Source organism: Perognathus longimembris, chromosome 1 (assembly GCF_023159225.1).
Source record: "Perognathus longimembris pacificus isolate PPM17 chromosome 1, ASM2315922v1, whole genome shotgun sequence".
Taxonomy (NCBI): Eukaryota; Metazoa; Chordata; class Mammalia; order Rodentia; family Heteromyidae; genus Perognathus; species Perognathus longimembris.
Window position 1 is genome coordinate 153,934,841 of NC_063161.1, and position 24,693 is coordinate 153,959,533.

At 40.3% G+C, this 24,693-nt stretch overlaps 1 protein-coding gene across 4 annotated transcripts in view; it reads right to left on the bottom strand.

The window, feature by feature from the left end:
* Nr6a1 (nuclear receptor subfamily 6 group A member 1) overlaps nt 1-24,693 on the bottom strand; it is a 165,418-nt gene that overhangs the window by 125,988 nt on the left and 14,737 nt on the right. For all 4 annotated transcript variants that reach the window (XM_048342460.1, XM_048342469.1, XM_048342499.1 and 1 more), the window contains exon 2: nt 10,616-10,657. In XM_048342460.1, coding sequence (XP_048198417.1) covers nt 10,616-10,657 — 42 coding nt within the window. The remainder of the gene's footprint in view (nt 1-10,615; nt 10,658-24,693) is intronic.

Here is a 24,693-nt window from a genome sequence, read left to right on the forward strand (position 1 = left end):
AGTTAGATTGGCAAACATTGTGAATTCAAACAACAACAAATGTTGGTGGGGGGTGTAGGTAAAAAGGAACCCTACTGCACCACTGATGGGAATATAAACTCGTACAACCACTCTGGACAGCAGTCTTGGGAGGTTCCTCAAAAAACTAAATGTAGTAAGGCCCAGCCATACTATTCCTAAGCATCTACCCTGAACATCATGAGCCAGGATATGACAGACACCCGTACATCCATGTTCACTACCACACTATTCACAATAGCCAAGAAGTGTAAACAGCCTAGATGCCCCACAGAATATTAGTGGATCCAAAAAATGTGGTACCTATACACAATGGAATTTTACACAGCCATTAGAAAGAATAAAATAATGTCACTTGCAGAGAGATGGATGGAACTAGAACAACTCATGTTAAGTGAGGTAAGCCAAGCTCAAAGAGACAAATAGCGCATGTTGTCTCTGATATGCAGAAATTAAATCTGAACTATACTGTGATATAATTACACAGGACTCTAGATACTCACACCAAAAGAGTATACTCTAAGGAAAGAAACACAAAGGTGCAATGCCTAAGTGCCATACTTATATAAAATAATATGTATTTATAAAAATGAACTCCAAGATACAAGAACAAGAGATCACTCCTCTTTTTATTTTTATTTATTTATTTATTTATTGCCAGTCCTAGGCCGTGAACTCAGGGCCTGAGCACTGTCCCTGGCTTCTTTTTTGCTCAAGGCTAGCACTCTGCCACTTGAGCCACAGCGCCACTTCTGGCCATTTTCTGTATATGTGGTGCTGAGGAATCGAACCCAGGGCCTCATGTATACAAGGCAAGCTCTTGCCACTAGGCCATATTCCCAGCCCCTCTTTTTATTTTTTTTAAGTTCAACTTTTGATGATTCTGTTTTCTGTATGGTGTATTCTAGTGTATATCTTCAGGAGAGTTGGAAAGAGGGCATAGAACCTGAAGGAAAAAGGACAAAGAAGTGCAGTAATGGAGTTCACTGGACACTGATGAAAGTGAGCTATACAGCTTGTGGTTGGAGACAGGAGAGAGGAACCCGGAGAGAGGGAACAGAAGACACTGTATGATAGGAAATGTACTCATTACCTGACTCATGTGATTATAATCCCTCTTGTATCACCTTTAACAATAAGGTAATTTTAATGCTTTTTTTCTTAATAATTAAAATGTCTTGTAAAAAATAAAGTGCAGTCAGGAACAGAAATTAATATCATTTAGAAAACTTTTATTTTGATGTTGTAAACTTAAACGCTTACAAAAGAAATAGGCGAATTTTGTGCTAACCTAGAATCTTGTGCTAACTTTGAATCTGATTCTGCAGTTTATTTTTTCCTATGCTTACTAACAGAGGATGTTCAATTTGGCTTCATAATGAATGTCAGCAACCTTCCAAAGGAGAAGCTGATCTTTTTTTTTTCAGATTCATTGCTACAACAGCTACTAGACCAAGCAACAACTTGAGACAGAGAAGCTACAGACTGGAGTTAATAGACAAAACTGTGCCCAGAATAAGACATATTAAGGACTTGTCTAGGGCTGAGTTACCATACTCTCAATAACCCCACAAAATATTTGGTGAAAATGCTAATTTGTAATACTATGAATAATTTGCAAAGGAGGTACCTTTAATCTACCATGTCCCTCCACTCCTGATATATTTATCTAGCAGAGAGAAACACTTTGTTATCCTATATTAACTTCAAGTACTTTATTTTATAATAAAATAAAGATATAAGAATCTCTCTGATTAAAATTTACTATTTGGTATTCCCACAGGGGAAAACAAAAAAACAAAAAAACAAACCACACACAAAAAAACAGGTGCTACTACACCCTTGCTAGCCTTTGGAGTTTCTCCTCATTCCTTCTTAGTCATCCATTACAAATCTCCAGACTTCGATGTCCAAGCATTCCCTGCACCCACCAGAGATAGTTGCAGATTTCCAGGACTATTCAAGAACCCAACAACTGCCTTTGAAAGCAATTATCTTTTCAATCGTAAACAAGGGCTAAACTCATGGATCCAGAGAGTCCCCACCAAATCAGCATAAACTCTGAAACAGGGACAGAGGTCAAGGAGATGAGAGTTCAGCCTAAGCTCTGGATCTCCTACCACCCCCTACCCTGTTCAAAAGAATCCTTATCAGAAGGACCTCCCCAGCTAAAAGCCACATTCAAGAGACTTGACTCAGCAGTGATGTGGCAGATTCCACTAAAGCTTTGGAAGCAGCTCTTGGAATTGTCATGAATGCAAATATCTAAATCACCAAGAGAATGTTGTGCAGTAATGGGGAGGGGGTGGGTTAGGGGTACATAAGGAGGGAAATCAAGGGAGATTTGTGGGTCCTTATCTTAATTTGCTTTGGGAACAAATTTGCCTGAGAAGTGAAGGCTAAACCTTAGCTACAGAAGCAATCTTTGGAAATCTATTCCACAGTGAATTAGTCCATTTTGTGTCCAAAATCATCCTAATATATGTAAATCATGTTCACAACACTTCAAAAATAGTCTTTATTCTTTAGAACATAACAGTGACTATATATGTTACAAACTATTATATGTCCCTCAACCCTTTCCTCCCATTTATCTATTTTTATTGGTGGTACTGGAGACATTCCAGTACTTTGCATATGCTAGGCAAGTGTTCGATCACTGACCTTACACTATTAACATGAGACTTGTGTCAAAATCAAGAGAGCTACAACAAGATAAATTAGTTAAAATGGGGGCTTTGTGGGAGAAAAATGAGGGAGGTTAACAAGTATTAAGGTTAACCTTATGTATGAAACTGTAACCCCTCTGTATATCACTTGACAATAAACAAATAAATGACTTTGTACTTAACTATGTGCTTTAGGGTGAATGATTTAATCTCTTCAGGAATTACAATTTTCATCGGCAAAAATGGGGACAGTCTTTTTTTAAACAACTTTTGTGAGTGGCCACATGCCTGTAATCTTAGCGACTTGGGAACCTGAGATCTGAGGATCACAGCTCAAAGCCTGCACAGGCAGAAAAGTCCCTATGAGACTCTTATTGCCAATTATCCACTTAAAAACCAGAACTAGAGCTGTGACTCTAAGTGGTAGAGCACTAGCCTTGAGCAAAAGAGCTCAGGGACAGCACCCAAGCCCTGAGTTCAAGTCCAACAACAAAAACAACAAAAAGTATGTGAAGTACTCTGTGTATATTAGCTACCAGTATTCTATGATAAAAATCAAGTTTATATCTGCCTTTCTGACTAAACCAGAGTCCCTTAAGGAAGTATATTCTTAGCTTAGCAGACAAAGTAGTGAGGAAGAAAAGGATAACAGCATTAACTGGCTAGGTCCTACAAAAGCAAAACTTGAAACTAGGTAAGGTTATATGACATATCCTTCTGACAACTACCAAATATAAGCAAAGTGATTGACAGATAAAGAATACTAAATAAATGTTATTTCTTTTTGTTTGTTAGTCGTGGGACTTGAACTCAGGGTCTAGGCACTGTCCCTGAGCTTTTGTGCATAAGGCAGCACTCTACTACTTTGAGCCACAGTGCCACTTCCAGTTTTCAGATGGCTAATTGGAGATAAGAGTCTCACAGATTTTCCTACCAGGGCTGGCTTTGAACCAGGATCCTCAGATCTTGGCCTAAGTTCCTGGTGCCTACCTAGTCATTTCCTTTTCTTTACTTGATTTTGGTCTCTAACATTTAGCTTATACCTAATATTTAAGAGTATATAAGCTTCTTTATAAGATTAAAAAAATGACACATAGTTCAACAACTATGAATAAACTCAGCAGGACAAGGAACAGAATACTGGAATATTGAATAAAACGTATGACTACTTTAAACACTGGTATATGACTACAAAATATACAAGAGGTAGAGCACCTGTCTAGCAAGCCCAAGGCCTTGAGTTCAAACTCACATTTATCATTAACTTAAAAAAGTCTCCTTAAGATCCCAAAATAGGGGCTGGAAATGTCGCCGAGTGGCAGAGTGCTCACCTAGCATGCATGGAAGCTCAGCACCATTTATACAGAAAAAGCCAGAAGTGGCACTAGCTCAAATGGTAGAATGCTATACTTGAGCAAAAAGAAGCCAGGGATAGTGCTCAGGCCCTGAGTTCAAGCCCCAGGAATGGCACCAAAAAAAAAAAAATCCCAAAATACCTGATACTTAAATACAAGCCAGAACAAGTTAGTGGTAACAAGCTGACAAGCTGTCTTCGTATGAACTCAATCTTATATGTTATAACCCATATCACACACAGATCCCTTCTTGATGGACATTTTCCATGGTTGACAAGAGAAGCCAAAGATTAAACTTTCAAAGCTCTATTTTTATTTTTTGTTTGTTTTTTGAAAGACAAAAGCAGCTTTTACTGTATTTACATCCAACAAAACCTTTCAGGAACAATTACCCTATTGTACAGTTTAAGGCTGTGGTGGTAAGGCATTCTCCATGTTGGAGTGGACTAAAAGGATTAGGACCAAAAGAAGTGCTTGTTCTTCTCTAAAAACCAAATGAACCAGAAAAAAAAAATTTAAATAACAAAACAAACAAAAACACCAAAAATACCTCAAGTCTCTTCCAAATTTATCCATGGTACAATATATTTTAATTTTCAAAGAATCCCAAATATACCATTGCTTTTCGTTTGTTTTTTTGCCAGTGCTGGGGCTTGAACTCGGGGCCTGAGCACTGTCCCTGGTTTCTTTTTGCTCAAGGTTGCATTCTACCATTTGAGCCAGAATGCCACTTCTGGCTTTTTCTATATATGTGGTGCTGAGGAATTGAACCAGGGCTTCATGTATACGAGGCGAGCACTTTACCACTAGGCCATATTCCCAGCCCCATACCATTGCTTTTAAAATGGAAATAATTCATTTTTCCTCAGTATGTTTTCTACTGTATCTTCCTTTCTGTTTTGAGCTCAAGATCTTGCATTTCCTAAGTAGGAGCTCTGGCATTGAGCCACACCTCCAGACCCTTTTTGTACTGTTTTTTTCTGAGATAGGTTCTCAATGTTCCTGGGATAATGCACCTGGACAATGAATCTCCTATTCTAGGTTTTGTACTGTCGCTGGAATGACAGGCATGTGAAGCCTGGAGTTCAAATCCCAGCCAATATAATCAGTCAATCAACCAACCATTCCTAAAAAGAAAAAGTCTGTTTAATATTCAAGTACCTGCTTTCTTTTGGACAGTATAAGTTGAACATCAGACAAGAATCAACATATACCAAAAAGAACATTTATCTTCAACTTGGTAAACTGAATTAAAACAAGTATTTTCAATTTTACACAACCCCTACTCCAGATATAATTATTTTAGGATATTATTGGCAGATGAAAAATGAACTTCATTGTATATACACCAAAAATTCAGGAATATATTTGCTGAAATAGATGGTAAGAGTCAAAAGTGTGACAAGGGAGAGAGAACAGCTGTTGCTAATCCAGCTATTTCCCCTTTGACCCTCTATCTGCCCAATAAGTGAACAGTACCAATTGTTTCCTTGCATTATGTGCTGTTTACAATCCCTGAGAGGCATGAAAGGAATTAATAATTTAGCTTAGAAAGCTGACAGCCTTTATTGGGGAGCCCCTTGTCTGTGGGACAGAAATCAGAGCAAAAGCTATCCTGAAGTCACAGGTCCCTTTACTGTCCCTGTTTTATAGCCTAATTGGCCCCCAAACATAAATCAATTATTTCTCCTGTTTTAAGCAACAATGAGTTCTATTCTCAAACTTCCCTTGTATCAAGTCAGTCCTTGTTCTCTTTTGAGTTTTACAGCTACACGGTAAACATGATGGCTGATGAAAAAATCTTGGGAAGCAGGGCAAAGTAGGGTTATTTGGAAACAGAAGCACAGAAAGGTTATGCTGCTGTGAACTTCTCTTGACCTTTGACTGCCCTTGTCCCTAGCTTATGCTAATGAGCATGGTATAAGGACACTTCTTGTAGAAATGAACTTAGCCTGAACCTGTGCCATAACATTGGACTCTAGGAAGTCCAAGAATCATAGGAAGCGGTGTGAGCAGCAGCTCATAGTCTAAACACAGCTGCCCATCTGCTCTAACAGAAAAGTTTAAACAAAAGTATACCTGAATCGGATACAGTCAGTCTTTCCTCAACTAGTTCTAACACATCTTACCTGTTGTCCCAAATCTGCTGTCTACAACCACTGCAACTGATGGAAATTAGTTGCAAATGTATTCTCTGTTACAAAATTAGGAAGAATACACAGACCTTCTCCACTAGAAATTTTGAGGTGGGAGACCTTAGGCTTCTAAATTCAAAAGTTACAACAAAGAGAAATTGCTATTCTTCTTGATCTAATTTGCAAAACTCAGCAAGGATTGACATAGGAATATTCATTCCCGCTTTAGGATGAACAGAATTTCCAGTGGCAAAACAAGTAACACAAGTACAGCTCATCTGAGTGTTGAGGTTTACAATGACTTCCTAGAGCTTAGTGTGTGTATCTGAACCCCAAGATTGGTACAAACTGAAATATGATAATTTTTACTTTACTTTTTTTTTTTTTTTTGAGGTACTAAAGATTGAACTCAGGCCAGGTACTGGTGGCTCATGCCTCTAATCCTACTCAGGAAACTGAGATCTGAGGATTATGGTTCAAAGACAGACTGGACAGGAAAGTCTATGAGACTCTTAGCTACAACTAACCACCAGAAAACCAGACGTGGCACTGTGGCTCAAGTAGCTGAGCACTAGCCTTGAGCTGAAGAGCTCAGAGACAGCACCAGAGTTCAAGCCCCTCAACCAAGAACAACAACAAAAGATTGAACTCAGGGTCTTGGGCTTATACTCTATTACTTCTGCCATAACACTGGACTCTAGAAGTCCAGGAATCATAGGAAGCAGTGTGAGCAACAGCTCATATTCTAAACACAGCTGCTTATTTGCTCTAACAGAAAAGTTTAAACAAAAGGATACCTGAATCAGGTAAGGGCCCCCAGGCCCTTTTTACATTATTTATTTTTCTGGTCTCCCTTTATGCATGGACTCATGGACTAGAATCCTCCTACTTGTACTTCCCCAGGTTGCTGGGGATGGCAGGCATATATCACTTCACCTAGTCCTTGTACTTGCTCTGGGGCTGGGATAACAGGTACAAGTTAATAAGCCTAGCCATTGGCTGAGATAGGACTCTCAAGAACTTCTGTTTCCTGGTGGGAGAGGAACCCCTCCCCCAAAATCCACCAATCTCCACCTCCCAAGTAGCTGGGATTATAGGCCTGAGCTACCATGTTTATTTATTATTACAATTGGATTCTTACATTTTTCAAGAAGACTAAAAATACTACTATCTTCACAAAGATAATATAGGTATTACAGAGAATATTAGATACACAAGTAAAAATTTAAAAAGAAAAGAAAACCTTACACTACAATTTCTAAAGACAATTAAATTTTTGGTGACTCCCATTCTATACTGATAAATAAAAATTATGTTCATTCTCATAGGCTAGGAAAGTATGTAAATCATATCTCGTGAGAGACCTAAAGAAGAAATGTTAAAAGAGCTAGAATAACTTGGCTCAGAAAAAGATTAGAACAAGAACTACACTCAAATCATTTGAACAATCTGGAGTCTAGGACGGGGCCAAAGAATCACTTAGTTCCTTACAAACTGAGTTTTCAACTATTTGCTAAATAGTAAAACCTTCCTAGAGGTCAAAGTGCTTCTAGCCAGGTGGTGATGGCTCATGTCTGTAATCCTATCTATTCAAGAGTCTGAGTTTGAGGACTGTAGTTTGAAGCCAGACTAAGCAGGGAAATCCAGTGAGACTCTCATCTCCAACTAACCACCAAAAAGCCAGAAGTAGACCAAGTGGTACAGCAATTGCCTTGAGCAAAAAAGCTAAGGGACAAGAGCCTGACACTGAGTTCAAATCACAGGCCTGGCACTCCAAAAAAAGGTTTCTAAGGAATGAATCAAGAAACTAATTGACTTTACCTTGCCAAGAGTATAGAAAATAGTGTCTTTATCCAAAGCTACTGAAACTCTGGAGTTCTAGATAGACATAAAACTGATTCTGAACTTTGTTTTATGTTCCAGTACAGTGGCTTGATCTCAGGGCCTTTCACTCTTACTTGGCTTTTTTGCTCAAGGCTGGCCCTCTGCTACTTGAGACACATATAATTCCACTTTAGGGTTTTTGTTGGTTAAGTGGAGATAAGAGTCACATGGACTTTTCCTACCAAGGCTGGCTTCAAGCCAGACTCCTGAGATTTTAGCCTCTTGATTAACTAGGATTACAGACATGAACCATTAATGCCTGGTATAATTCTAAACTTTAAAACTTCCAGACAGACAAATCTAGCTGGAAGCTAAAGTGATAAAGGGCCTGCCTAGCAAATTCCAGGCACTAAACTCAAAACCCAATACCACAAATAAAAGACAGATTCACTGGAGTTTGTTAAGAAAAATATGACTTATTCTGGCTCACAACTAATAAGTAGTATTTGGCCAGGGCATTGGTGGCTCACATCTGTAATCCTAGCTACTCAAGAGGCAGAGATCTGAGGATCACAGTTCAAAGCCACCCAAGGAAGAAAGTTCATGACCTTTTTTTTTCTTTTCTTTTCTTTCTTTTTTTTTTTTTTTTTTTGGTGGGGCTTGAACTCTGGGCCTGGGTGCTGTTCCTGAAGCTATTGAGCTCAAGGCTAGCACTCTATAACTTGAGCCATAGCACCACTTCCGGTTTTCTGGTGGTTAACTGGAGATAAAAGTCTCACCAACTTTCCTGCCCAGGATGGCTCTGAACTGTGATCCTCAGATCTCAGCCTCCAGAGTAGCTAGGATTACAGGTGTGAGCAGCCAAAGCCAGGCTCATGAGACTCTTATCTCCAATTAAGCATCAAAAAAGCCAGAAGTGGAGACTACAGCTCAAGTGGTTGAGAGCTGCAAAAAGCAGCTCAGGGACTACGCCCAGACCCTGAAGTTCAAGCCCCAAGACCAGTACCAAAAAAAAAAAAATAGTTTAACACACATGACTACTAAAGGTATGTAGGGAAAGTATATGAAAAGTCTATATGCTGGCTGGAAGTGTGGCTTAGTGCCAGAGTGCTTGCCTAGTATGCATGAGGCCCTGAGTTCGATTCCTTGGTACCACAAATCAAAAAATAAATAGAATTAATTTCTTTGGGAAAAAAAAAAAAAAAGAGCCAGGGGCTGGGAATGCAGCTTAGCAGTAGAGTGCTTCCCTAGCATGCATGAAGCCTTGGGTTCCATTCCTCAGCACCACATAAACAAAGAAAACTGGAAGTGGGGCTGTGGCTCAAGTGGTAGAGTGCTAGCCTTGAGCAAAAGGAAGCCAGGGACAGTGCTCAGGCCCAGAGCTTAAGCCCAAAGACTGGCCAAAAAAAAAAAAAAAGCCAGAATAGGGGAAGGTGAATTTCATTATACACTGACTTTAACTGCAAACTAGTAAAAATAACCAGTTCCCTGACCTTTAAAGTCCTAGAACCAAAAAATACTTCTAGACCATCTCATGAGCTTTTAATCTAAATTATCATTTGACCTTTTATTATGAAAAATTAAGGTCTGTTCAGAGAGAAAACTCAAATGTCTTGTTTTTCAACTATAACCATGTCTTCAAACACTGCATAGCACATTGGGAGCACAGGAAACTCAGATGACTATGATCAAGACTTACATACTCTTGAAAAGCATCATTTAACTAGATTTTTGAAATGATCACTATCCTAGGGGCTTGGCTCAAGTGGTAGACAGAGTTCTTGTCTAGTGAGGCTCAGAATTCAAACTCCATGCGTCCAAAAAGGAAAAAAAAAGACTATAGGTGAAAATGCTTGACAAATTAAACTGGTACAGGGCTGGGAATACGGCCTAGTGGCAAGAGTGCTTGCCTCCTAAACTAGAAGCTCTCGGTTCGATTCCCCAGCACCACATATATGGAAAACGGCCAGAAGGGGCGCTGTGGCTCAGGTGGCAGAGTGCTAGCCTTGAGTGGGAAGAAGCCAGGGATGGTGCTCAGGCCCTGAGTCCAAGGCCCAGGACTGGCCAAAAAAAAAAAAAATTTAAACTGGTACAAAGGTTATTAATTATAAATTTCTAAATAAAGCATAATCCCTCTTTGAACTAAAGTGTCAAAACTAGACATTATTTAGAAAAGTGGTTGCGAGCATACGACTATACATTTATTTTCTTTTTTTGTTGTTCTTTTTTTTTCTTATTTATTGTCAAAGTGATGTAGAGAGGTTACAGTTTCATACATTAGGCATTGTGTACATTTCTTGTACTATTTGTTACCTCCTCCCTCTTTCCCCCTTCCCCACCCCCCATCCATTTATTTTCAATCAATGTATAATTTCTTTGGAGGACGGAAAATAAAGCAAGGAAATCCATATTAATAGGAATTTGCCAAACCAACATCCTATTAAAGGTTGCCAAATCAACATCCTATTAAATATATAGTCATTATGAAAAATATTTAGAAGAGAAAAGCATCATTAAAAAAGACAGCATGCCACTTCTGAGCCAATAAATAAGGCTTATCAATGATACCTTTAGTTATACATTTATAAATATATATCCAAAATTTAGAACTTACTAGTGCCTGGATCGAGCTCTGTCAATTCATCCTGACAGAAACCTAAAGAAAAAACAGTAGGGGGAAAAGATTATAATTTGTGAGACACCCCAAGCTAACAAGAAATAAGGGGAAGAAAAAAAAATCAAGTATCATCATATGGTGTGGATAGAAAACTTCAGACTCAGAAGTCACATGGACTTCTGATTGAGGCTGAATCCTCACCGTAACATTTAACTACTATTTCCGTCCCAAGTTTCCATGTCACCACCTTAGAACATAAAGGTAGATAACAGCATTTATCACATTTGCAATAGGACTAAGGATACCAATTTAAAATCTTGAGCAGGAGCTGGTGGCTCATGCCAGGATTACAATCCTAGAGACTCAGGCTGAGATCTGAAGATCAGCTATGGGCAGAAAGTCCAGAGACTCTTACCTCTAGCCAGCAAAAAGCCAGAAGATGTATGGTTCAAGTGGTAGAACACCAAGCTTGAGTTGAAAAAGCCAAGTGAGAGGGTAAATTCCCAAGGTCAAGCCCCAGAACACACACAAATAGACACACACACACACACAACCTTTTGCACAATCTGAACACACAGTAGGGGCTAAATAAACAACATAGTAATTATGAGTAAGGATGCCCAAGTCAGTTGGAATAAAAATTCATAGATAAATTACAATTCATTCGATACCGGTCATGTTCTACTTAATGTTATGAATTATTTCCCAAAAGAAAACAAAAGTAAGCTGGGCACCAGTGGCTCACACCGGATATCCTAGCTACTCAGGAGGCTGAAATCCAAAGGTAACAGTTTGAAGCCAGAGCAGGCTGAAAAGTCTGTGAGACCACCAGAAACCAGAAGTGGAGCTGTGGTTAAAGTGGCAAAGTGCCAGCCTTGAGCAGAAAAGCTTAGGGACAATGTCTACGCCCTGAGTTCAAGTCCCAGGACCCCCTATATACATAAACATATACATATACATACATACACACACACACACACAAAATTTCTGGACAGTTTTAGTCACATCATTCAAATTTGCTATATCCTTTCTTGCCTTCCTGTTTTTTCATTCTCCACCTCTTCTCCCTCCACATGATTAAAAAATTATTTACCCTTCAAGATCCAGATGAAATATCAACCTCCACAATTAAACATGGAAAGCAAAAAAGGCCTCTCCCAACATTTATCAATGATAAATGTTTAAGTATCTCCTCCACTAACTAGGCAGTGAGCTCTGCAAGTGTAGGGACTATGTCATATCCATATACAGAACTGCTTCTATGCTGAAAATATTACAGAAAGTGTTCAAATGTTAAGATGAACTAAACAGAAGAGAAAACTCTTCCTTTAGATTATAGTCTAGTAAATCAAAGTCAGAATCGGAGGATCTAAGTCTAGACTGGTCAATGTGTGCAAGATTTGAACAAGGAAACTGAATCTGAAACACTAGAGTTCCATGAAGTTGCTAAAAACAGCTGAGTTGCCTCATCTCACAGTACCCGTAAGGACTACGTACAAGCAATGAGAATTACAATAACCAAGGAAATATGCAAGGTATCTTAGTCCATTCAGACTGATACAGCAAAATAGTTAGGTGACTTAACAATCAGCAGCAATTTCTCACAATTCTAGATGGTGGAAATCCAAGATAAAAACATTGCCAGATGCAGTGTCCAGTGGGGACTGGCCCTCCCAATAAGGATCTGCCTTCAGATTCACATATTACACTTTGCTCTCTGTCCTCACATTGTAGGTAAAAGACCTTTTCTCAAAAAACAAGAGGGAAGGGGCTGGGAATGTGACTTAACAGTATAATGCTTGCCTACCATGCACGAAGCCCTGCGTTCAATTCCTCAGCACAACATAAATTGAAAAAGCCAGAGTGGCCCTGTGGCTCAAGAGGTACAGTGGCAGCCATGAGCAAAAAGAAGCCAGGGACAGTGATCAGGCCCTAAGTCCAATCTTCAGGACAGCAAGAGAGAGAGAGAGAGAGAGAGAGAGAGAGAGAGAGAGAGAGAGAGAGAGAGAGAGAGAGAGAGAGAGAGAGACACTAACTAGACAACAGCTCAAGTGATAGAAAACTTACTGAGCAACCAAGACCCTGAGCTCAATTTCCAATACCACATAAGAAAAAAATAATTAAAGGAACTGCAAAATTCTTGGGGTCACTGTATGGGGAGGAATAGGGGTATTTGGAACACATACTCAGAAGAAACAGATATAAGGGGCTGGGGATACAGCCTAGTGGCAAGAGTGCCTGCCTCGGATACACGAGGCCCTAGGTTCGATTCCCCAGCACCACATATACAGAAAACGGCCAGAAGTGGCGCTGTGGCTCAAGTGGCAGAGTGCTAGCCTTGAGCGGGAAGAAGCCAGGGACAGGAATAGAAGCAGAATGTGTCTAGCAATTTGATTTAACTAGAGTCACAACAGGACTGTACCATGAATACCTCTAACTACCACACAGGAAAAGTGTTTGGCTACTAGGAAGTTTGTCAATACTGGCTCAACTCTACTCTAAAATTTCAGCTGCCAACAAAAAACATATGCAGCTTAAAAACACAGTAAAAGAACTTTGTTAGGGAAACCAAAATAAACATGGCAAACAATTCTAGGAACTCTAGAATTTAAGTTAAAGCCATTCTCAGGGTTCTTTCCTACTTTTATCTGGCTTCTAGGTCCCTTGTGGTACAATGAATGGCTTGGGTAAAAGCTGAAAAGAAATGCGATTTTTTTTTCTGTAATAAATACTACCTAGCTAGACTAGAGCAAGACCACATCTGCCTCTTGCATTTTTATCCAGAAAATAAGGTGCCACTTGGGCCATTAGCTTTTGTTTTTGAGAGGCAACCTGACAAATCATACTTAAGGGATAACAGAAAATGCTTTTGAATACAGGGTCATAGAACTGCTAATCTATAGCAAAAGCTGGCAGGCAGAGCTCCAAGTAATAATTCTCCTTCTGAACCTTTACAAATATCAAGGTCATATTTTTTAAACTGCAATAAAAATAACTCCCCCTTCCTAATGTCATTTTTTCTTAATATGAAATCCAAGAAGAAGAAGAAAAGCACATGGGGGGGGGTGAAACTAAGGATTCTTAATTATATAACCTATTAAGCTCACATATTTGTTCAACATAAATGCAGCTTATAAGAAGTGTCTACATTTCTATGGAAACAATAACTTCCATCTGATCAACCTACATCACTTTTCATATCATTTTTCAGGCTTCTAGCTTTGTAATTATAGCCTTTAAAGCAAACTGAAGGCAGAAAAGCCAGTCCAAGATCATAACATTTCAGTTTTAAAACATCAAAAACTCACACATATACATAAAAATGTTACACTGCTTCAAGGCTGTGTGATTACAGAATCTGAAGGTGAAAACAATTTAGGAAGGCAATTCAGTCTAATGAGTAAGAGGTCATTGATGTTTCTATGGAAAATAGTACATGCTTTTCTCCCCTACCCCCACCCCCCAAAAAATTGCATGTTCTGATGAGCCTCTGACATTTTTCATTTACAATTTCTGGTTTTCTGGAGGAACAAAGGGAATTAATGATAATTCTTCCTTCAGTCTGGAGGTTAAAGAGATTCAAAATGCATACATATGAAAATGTGTAATTTGGACTGGGAATGTGGCTTTTCAATAGAGTGCTTGCCTAGCATGCATGAACCACATAAACACCACATAAACAGAAAAAGCCAGAAGTGATGTGTGGCTCAAGAGGCAGAGTGCTAGCTTTGAGGAAAAAGTCAGGGACAGTGCTCAGGCCCTGAGCTCAAGCCCCAGGACTAGCAAAAAAAAAAATAAATAAAATAAGTGTAATTTTCCAGTTGTAATTTATTGAATCAGGCTCCAAAATTTGATACTTTATATGAATTCTTACTGAATTTAGCTACTACTACCTCATAAATTTAAAGATATTATTGTATGCCATTATGTGAAACAACAAAAGAGGAAAAAAGGACTTTTGAGGCTAGGGATAGAGAGAGAGATAGAGCTCAGTTGCGCAGAGTTCCTGTCACGCTGGCCTAAAGTCCTGGGTTCAATCCCCAGCACACCAAGAGGTAGGAAAGAGCTTCTACTAAGAACATCTTGGCTAATAAAACCCTACCTTTTCATGATTCATGCCTTGCAACAGCCAGTAGAGGGGAATCAAGTAAAATTTCCAAGAGTAAATCTTGATACTCCTACAACAGTTGAGACAATCCTCTCTTCAATAATCCAAGATGCTCATGTACTAGTAGGTACTGGCTTCTTTCGGAAAATTCTAAGGAAGCTCCTCCTAGCAGGGATGGGAAACAATGAAAGACTGTTTTACTCTTTGTCTTAACAGACAACAAAGTCTGTTTGAATAAGGCCAGAGAGCTTCCCAGTCATTTCAGAAAGTATCCCACACCATCCTCAACAGATGGTTTGATGGAAGAGTAGAAGCCTTTTCTCTTTTCAGATAATCCATTAGTAAGGAGCAGATGCAAGTGAGGAGACGACCCACATGTGACAGAACTTGCCATTCTGAGAATTCCCATTTTATAAAAATGGAACACAGAAGCATGAAGGGCCTTAAAACTTTCTCTTGGATCAATCCTAAAAACCCATCATGGGGGGAGTAGAGGAAGTAATAAATAAAACAGTCCAAAACTGGAATCCCCCTACAAATTCAGCCACAAGGGAATGATTCAATTCTGGTATAACTATTCAGTGGAGTATTTGTGAGCAAAGTCTGTCATGTACAAATACCATAAAACTGTACTCTAAATAAGGTTAAGCTACACCCATCCCTATATAACTATATACATGAACAAGTATACTTTTCATTCATTCATTTTTTGACAGTCCTGGGGCTTGAACTCAGAGCCTGGCACTGTCCTTGAGCTTCTTTTGCTCAAGGCAAGCACTCTACCAATTGAGCCACAGCACCACTTCTGGCTTTTTCTGTATATGTGATGCTGAGGAATCAAACCCAAGGCTTATTGCATGCCAGGAAAGCACTCTACCACATTCCTACTCTAAGCCATATTCCCAGCCCCGTACTTTTCATTTATTGGTCTATTTCTCTCCTGTGTTTATCTCTCATGTGAGCAAAATATCTCCTATTTTCATTTTTTTTTTTTTTGCTCTTCTGATTCAAAAGATTGTTTTTCGAAACAGAACCACATACATTTAAATTTTTTCCTCAAAGTAAAGGATCACAGGGGCTGGGAATATGGTCTAGTGGCAAGAGTGCTTGCCTCGTATACATGAAGCCTTTGGTTCGATTCCCCAGCACCGCATATGTAGAAAACGGCCAGAAGCGGTGCTGTGGCTCAAGTGGAAGAGCGCTACAGAGTGTGTGTATATCCTAATTGATGATCCTATACATACCACAAAGTCAAGATGAGAGTCTTCTTCTGAATGACAGACACCCTCGAACTCTATCCACATGCCTACAGGCAATACCTACCAGAACACCTTCATATAAGCTCCATCAAATTCAAGAAGTCAAAACAAATGTGTTTGTTTTGAAACCTGCTTCTCCTGTATTTCCTACTCTAGTTCAGGTACCACCAATTCTCACCCCCCAAAGTAGGTATTCTCCAGGGATGACCCCGAGGCCTCCACCTTACCACTCTACCCCAAATTCTCACCCAGCCAATGTAATAAGTCAGCTACAATTTTCAGTGTTTTCTCAAATCTCCACAGACATACTTCAAAGCCTTCTAATAATCAAGAATCCTTCACTATTAAAACTGTTCTCATTGCCACTCATATCTCTTCTCTCATTTCCTAGAATTCGGATTTCCTCATCCACTCAAAAATCCAGTTGGGGGGCTGGGAATATGGCCTAGTGGCAAGAGTGCTTGACTTGTATACATGAAGCCTTCGGTTCGATTCCCCAGCACCGCATACGTAGAAAACGGCCAGAAGTGGCGCTGTGGCTCAAGTGGCAGAGTGCTAGCCTTGGGCAAAGAGAAGCCAGGGACAGTGCTCAGACCCTGAGTCCAAGGCCCAAGACTGGCAAAAAAAAAAAAATATTTCAGTTTGGGGTTGGGCGCCGGTGGCTCATACCTGTAATCCTAGCTGCTCAGGGGGCTCAGATCTAAAGATCATGGTTCAAAGCTAGCCAGGACAGAAAAGCTGGTGAGACTTTTTTTTTTTTTTTGGGGGGGGGGAGGGGTCAGTCCTGAGGCTTAACCTCAGGGCCTGAGTGCTGTCAATGGCTTCTTTTTGCTCAAAGCTAGCACTCTACCATTTGAGTCACAGCGCCACTTCTGGCTTTTTCTATATGTTGAGGAGGCTTCATGTATACGAGGCAAGCACTCTACCACTAAGCCATATTCCCAGCCCGCTGGTGAGACTCCCATCTCCAACTAACCATCAAAACACTAGAAGTGGAGCTGTGGCTCAAGTAGCAGAGCGCCAGCCTTGAACAAAAAACTCAGGAGAAAAAGAACCCAGGTCCTGAGTATAAACTCTAGGATTGGCAATAAATAAATAAATAAATAAATAAATAAATCCTGTTAAACTCTTCAATTTATGACATTCATAATTTCAAATTACAGAAATGAATTTAGCACCTGAAAAGTCTACTTTTCACACGCTTATTTCCTTGGCATACGCTGAAGCTTGAAAAAGAAATTATGCAAATTCCTAAGTCTAAGTTCTCTTTATATAGAGATAAAAATACACCAACTTTGATGTTAATGCAGTTTCCTAAATCTTAAAATATCAATGAAGTGGATGTTTGCTTCTTGATGAGGCTATAACACTCATAGAAAACTGAAGTCAACCATTTTTTTTTTTTTTAGTTTGTTGAGTCAACCATTCAGATCTCACACAGGCCTATAATCTCAGCTACTCAGGAGGCAATGGTAGGAGAAGATCAAGAACTGAGGCCAGGGGCTGGGGATATGGCCTAGTGGCAAGAGCGCTTGCCTCATATACTTGAAGCCCTGGGTTCGATTCCCCAGCACCACATATACAGAAAATGGCCAGAAGTGGCGCTGTGACTCAAGTGGCAGAGTGCTAGCCTTGAGCAAAAAGAAGCCAGGGACAGTGCTCAGGCCCTGAGTCCAAGGCCCAGGACTGGAAAAAAAAAAAAAAAAAAACTGAGGCCAGGCAAAACCAACAAATAGCTAGGGTATAGGTAAGTTCTACAGATGCTAGTCTACCCTGCCTAGTAAAATCATAACTCTTTCCATAATAACAAATACACATGCTGCCTTACAGTTTCTATTTTGTTACAAATTCAATGAACTTAAGAGGGAAAGTTCCTCTTCCAGTATTATCATGCAACAGTAGCACAAACAAGGTTAGAATTGCATCCTTACTTGCATAAGTCTCAAAAGTCAGTCAAATACTGGTCACACTGGCCTTCCAGAATAGGAAATTAGTATTTGTTATACAGCTATTCTAATCTGACTTTAGCAGTCTCTCACTAAATATAACTCGAGTCTAAATCAAAGAGACCATAAGTTTTCAAAAAGCAAAATAGTGTTAAATGACAAGGGCACTCTTGTAAGGTCAACAAAACAAAGTGAAATACAAGCTGACCTGAAAATTAAAACTGAATAGACACACTAGTTACTTAGAAACCCTACCATGTTGTGTCTCCCATGTTTTTAGCTTATATTATTCACGCCTCATCTTTTCCAATTCTACTTAAGTAGACTAATGCTATCTCCTGAAAATCATTAAGTGCTAGAAATCCTTCCCATTGCACACACACAGATCTATTTTTGTGTCAAAGTGCCAGGGTCAGCTTATTAAGTTAAGGGGGTTTTTTGCTTCTTTACCTCCCTACTACAAGAAACTGAGCGCAACTGGCTCACCTGTAATCCTAGCTACTCAAGAGGCTGAGACATGAGGATTCAAAGCCAGCTCAGGCAGACAAATCCATGAGATGTTTATCCTATTAACAAGCAAAAAGCAGAAGTAGAAGTGTGGTCAAGTGGTAGATCACCAGCCTTGAGCAAAACTGCTAAGCAGAAAGTATGAGGCCAAGTTCAAACCCCAGTGTCACCACATGCACACCCCTTCGCCCACACACACACAAACTGTCCTAAGAATGACTAAAGCATCTTTTTCCAACACCACAAACAGGCTTTGAACTTACATAAAAGGGTTTTTTTTTGTTTTTTTGTTTGTTTTTTTGCCAGTCCTGGGCCTTCGACTTCAGGCCTGGGCACTGTCCCTGGCTTCTTTTTGCTCAAGGCTAGCACTCTACCTCTTGAGCCACACAGCACTACGTTCGGCTTTTTCTGTTTATGTGGTGCTGAGGAATTGAACCCAAGGCTTCATGCATGATAGGCAAGCATTCTACCACTAAGCCACATTCCCAGCCCCAACAGTTTCTTTTTAAAAGAACAAATTCAGCCAGGCACCAGTGGCTCATGCCTGTAATCCTAGCTATTCAGGAGACTGAGATCTGAGGATCACAGTTCGAAGCCAGGCTGGGCAGAAAAGGCCATAAGACTCAATCTCCAATTAACCACCAGAAAACTGGAAGTGGCACTGTGGCTCAAAGTGGTAGAGCTCTTGCCTTGAGCAAAAGAGCTCAGAGAGAGTGCCTAGGCCCTGAGTTCAACAACTACAAACTACTACTATCAACAACAACAACAAAAGTCACATACTTTCCTGCTCCAGCTGGCTTCGAACTACAGGCATAAGCCACCAGTGCCTGGCCTAAAATCAAGGTTTTTAAATAAAGAATTTTCAAAGAATACAACTATTCCCATGTCAACTCCTTTGGATTAAAAACTGCCTAAGTTTTATGTACCTAACAGGTGGAAGGTAGAACTGAAGACTAAAGCCAGCCCAGACCAAAACAAAAGCACAAGACAACCTGAAAAACAAGCTAAAGCAAACACTTAGGCATGGCTCAAATCATAGAGTGGTTGCCTAGCAAACACTATGAGATCCTGAGTTCAATTCCCAGTTCTAGAAAAGGAAACAAGGAAAAAACAAACAAATAAAAAGCCCTAGGAGAATAGTAAAGCCTGGATCTGTCTATCTGAGGGCATTTCCAAAAACAAATTGCGGTAAGCTTTCGTTAATTCACAGATTTATTAGAGTTGTGACAAAATGCAATAAAAAATTAACAAACAGGGGCTGGGGATATAGCCTAGTGGCAAGAGTGCCTGCCTCGGATACACGAGGCCCTAGGTTCGATTCCCCAGCACCACATATACAGAAAACGGCCAGAAGCGGCGCTGTGGCTCAAGTGGCAGAGTGCTAGCCTTGAGCGGGAAGAAGCCAGGGACAGTGCTCAGGCCCTGAGTCCAAGGCCCAGGACTGGCCAAAAAAAAAAAAAAAAAAAAATTAACAAACAAAAACTTGAAATTCTTATATGTACATTATGCAGCTACAGACACTGAGAAGCTCTATCCCTCATTATCAGTTTTAAATTACCCGTGTTTAAATTGTTCCTGTGATCTGTTGAGTGTTCCCTTGTTCTTAATTCAGTGAAATGGATCCCAAAAAGCAAATGCTGGTGCTGGGAATATGGCCTAGTGGTAGAGCGCTTGCCTCACATACATGAAGCCCTGGGTTTGATTCCTCAGCACCACATATATAGAAAAAGCTGGAAGTGGCGCTGTGGCTCAAGTGGTAGAGTGCTAGCCTTGAGCAAAAGGAAGCCAGGGACAGTGTTCAGGCCCTGAGTTCAAGCCCCAGGACTGGCAAAAAAACAAACAAACAAAAAGCAAATGCTACCCCAAATCCCAGTTGAGTTATACAAATTCTCCAAAGCCAAAAAAAGCAAGCATGTAATGTGCTTAATTTAAAAGACTGAGGGGCTGGGGATATGGCCTAGTGGCAAGAGTGCTTGCCTCGTATACATGAGGCCCTGGGTTCAATTCCCCAGCACCACATATATAGAAAATGGCCAGAAGTGGCGCTGTGGCTCAAGTGGCAGAGTGCTAGCCTTGAGCAAAAAGAAGCCAGGGACAGTGCTCAGGCCCTGAGTTCAAGCCCTAGGACTGGCCAAAAAAAAAAGAGACTGAAAAATAAATAATCTTAAAATCTACAAGATATATGTAAGACACTATGTATGCTTTCTTAAACTATCTGCTTTATTACTAGACTCTTTGTGATTTAACAGTAAAAATGTCTTATTTTACCTAGTAATGCATAAAACATGAGCTTTTTTTTTGGGGGGGGGGGGTGGTACCAGTACTAGAAGTTTGAATTCAGGGCCTGGGTTGCTTTGCTTAGCTTTTTGCTCAAGGATGGCACTTTTTTTTAACACTTGTGCCACAGCTCCAGGCTCCAGTTCTGGCTTCTGGGGATTAAGTGGAGATAAAGAGTTTCATGGACTTTCCTGGCTGGACTGGCTTTGAAACACAATCCTCAGATTTTAGCCTCCTGAGTAGTTAGGATTACAGGCATGAGCTACTGGTGCCTGGCTTGACCTTTCTTGAAACAACTTCAGGGATCCTTCTACCAACAGGATAGTAGTTCAAGGCTCTCTAAACAACTAAGAATATGTTTTTCCCTTTTAGTACACAGAAAATAGACGTCTAAAAAGCGGTATAGTCCACATATAAAGCATCTTGAATATACGTAATGCTGGTGATGGAAACCAGGACCTTGTGCATGATAAGCACATGTTCTACCATTCATTGTGCTACATCCTCAAACCCTAACATATTTGGTAAAATAGAAACTTTTTTTCTTTTATACTGCCTAAGGATAATCACAAACTTTACCGAAGTTCCCAGTCCTGTAAATTATGTTAAGAACCAATTAAACTGTTAATTCAAAAAAGTGTTAAATATTTGTTCTAATTTCCTCCTGGGTTCAAAAAACCTCTTTGATGTTAAGATAAGAAACAGATCTTTTCAGTAAATCTAAACAGCACAAAGTGACACTGAAAGTGCCGCCCTACATCAAATCTTTTCAAGTATGTATTTCAATGTTCAACAAATAAATGGCAAACTTATTTATGTTTATAGTCTTTTCTGAGCTTCTTTTCCGTAAGTGTCTATTATTATTTCTGATCTTCAATGTACACACAAGACTATGCTTTAATGTTTTAGCAAAGAGTAGATTCTACCTAACCTCTTTTGAAATAAAGCTATAAATATAACTCAAAATAGCTTTTGCAGTTCAGTTCAACTCGAGGTCATTTCAGGGCTTTTAATTACTAGGCAGGATTTAAGGAGATACACACTTAGTATAGCTGAGGGAAACAGGAGCTGGCTTATTCACTTTCTCATTAAAGAGTATTATACAAATTGTATTGGAAAATTTCAGCATCCCTGACCACCACCGGAGGAGCACAAAGCAAAGCATGAACTTCAAATATTTGTGTTTATTTTCAATCAACATAAACCTCTAAAATGGTTAAAATATTCCTGTTTTAGTTGGACAAATATAACTTATCACTAATTAAAATGTATAGATAGCCAAACTCCCAAAAATCTTTCTGCTTCCTTTCTGAAACCATCCTTGTTAAAAATTGGGGGGGGGGGGGGGGGAAATATGGCCTAGTGGTAAAGTACTCACCTCGTAGACGTGAAGCCCTGGGTTTGATTCCTCAGCACCACATATATAGGAAAAAGCCGGAAGTGGCACTGTGGCTCAAGAGGTAGAGTGCTGGCCTTGAGCAAAAAGAAGCCAGGGACAGTGCTCAGGCCCTGAGCCCACGCCCCAGGACTGGCACCAAAAACAAAACAAAAAGTTTTGGGTACAAGGCCAAGAGTCAGTGACATGTCTGCTACTGACTCAGGAGACTGAGATCTAAGGCCCATGGTTCCAAGCCAGCCTGAGCAAAAAAATTCTGAGACCTTTATCCCCAATTGACCAGCAAAAAGCCGTAAGTTGAGTTGTGGCTCAAGTTGCATATCACCAGTCTTCAACATGAAATAGCCAAGCAAGAATGCCAGGCCCTGAATTCAAGCCCCCAGTATCAGCAATTTTTTTTAATTTATTTGTTTATTTTAGTGTAGCCAGGCACAACTGCTCACATCTGTAATCCTGACTACTCAGAAGGCTGAGATCTGGAGGACTCAAGGTCAGCCTGAGCAGAAAAGTTCCTAAGACTCTATCTCCAAAATAACCAGGACATCAAGGCTGGAGGTGTGGCTCAAGTGGTTCAGGGCCAACTAAGTAAGCAAGCCAAGACACTCTAGGCACTAAATTCATGTCCCAAAACTACCCTTCCCATCCCCCACTCCCACCAAAAAAAAAAAAAGTGAGTGACTTTCAAATTAGCATGAGATTCATTCAGCATGAGATTTCACCATGAAACCCTGGGCAAGGATAGCAGGTAGAAGACACTAAGAATCATGCAGGTTATACCATTTCTAAAGAAATGAGTTTAATTTGTCCCTCATGTGCCTAATTTCTTAAATCCACTCAGTTGTAGGTCTCAAGACATACACATTGATTTAAAGGACATAAGTATCACACACACATACACACACACACACACACACCAACCCATCCTTCTTCTCAGCTTTGGAGAGACAACCAACCTGAGAAAGGAATATCTCTGCCATCCACTTACCTCCAATCTACGCAAAGAAGGAAATCAGTAACTGAAGGGTTCCAATGCACTATTGACTATGCAGGAAAGACTAGAGTAGAGGTGAGACACACGGAATTCCAGAATATAAGATTCAAAAACAAAAAGCAGCAGAGCCAGAAGTGAGTCAAAGTGGTAGAGCGCCAGCCTTGAGCAAAAATGCTCAGGGACAGCACCAAGCCCAGGATCAGCACAAGTGCACCTGTGCACTCGAGCGCACACACACACACACACACACACACACGCGCGCGCACACACACACACAGCAATAAAACAGAGGGAAAAGAAAGATAAGAGGTTGATAAGGTCAGAGGTAGCAACCCGACCCCAAATGGGCCATTAGATCTACTGTTTCCTCTCTCTCCTGGGCCTAAGCAGCACTTCAGCACTTCTTTTATTCCTCTTTTTTTTTTTAATGGCTACAAACGGTTATACAAGGGTGTTACAAGCTAACACATCCAGGGGCTGGGGATATGGCCTAGTGGCAAGAGTGCCTGCTTCATATACATGAGGCCCTGGGTTCGATTCCCCAGCACCACATATACAGAAAATGGCCAGAAGTGGCGCTGGGGCTCAAGTGGCAGAGTGCTAGCCTTGAGCAAAAAAAAAAAAGCCAGGGACAGTGCTCAGGCCCTGAGTCCAAGACTGGCCAAAAAAAAAAAAAAAAAAAAAAAACTAAAACAAGCTAACACATCCATTTATATGTACAGTAAATACTGATCTCAGTCATCCCTTCGATCATTCTCCCTCACCCTCCTACACAGTATTTCTTTTTTGTTTTGGCAGTCATGGGGCTTGAGCTCTGGGCCCAAGTGCTGTCTCCGAGTTTCTCTGCTCAAGGTTAGTGCTCTACCACTTAAGCCACAGCTCTACTTCTGAGTTTTTGGTGTTTAATTGAAGGTAAGCACCTCACAGACTTCCTTCCCAGGCTGGCTTTGAACTGTGATGCTCAGATCTCAGCCACATGAGGAGCTAGGATTACAGGTGTGAACCACCAGTGCCTAGCTCAGATTATTTCTTGCCCTTGGATTCTGCAAAACATACCTAGTAACCTACATAAGAAAATCAATCAATATAAGTATCTCTCTCCTTTTTAGTTTTTGGGGATTTTTTTTGGTTGGTTTAAGTATGTGTTACCTATATATAACTGATCCTTGAAGACAAGTTCACAGAGGGATAACAGCTAACACATAAGTTACATTAAGTAGTAAACTACTAACATAGGACTTTCACAGACATTTTCTTGTTAGCTTATTACAACTGCCCAGGGAAGCAAGTGAACATCTCTACATGTCCCCAAGACCCAGATGGTTTAGCCAAGGTCACAAAATTCGTAGTAACTGGGTGCTGGTGGTTCATGCCTATAATCCTAGCTACTCAGGAGGCTAAGATCTGAGGATAAAGGTTCAAACCAGCAAGGCAAGAAAACTTAGGACTCTAATCTTCAATTAACGACCATAATGCTGGAAGGGGAGCTGCCGCTTCTCAAGTGGTAGTACACAGACCTTGAGCACAAAAGCTCAGGGACAGGCCCTGAGTTCAAGCTTGGGGACAGGAATGATGCATGTTCATGTATGTG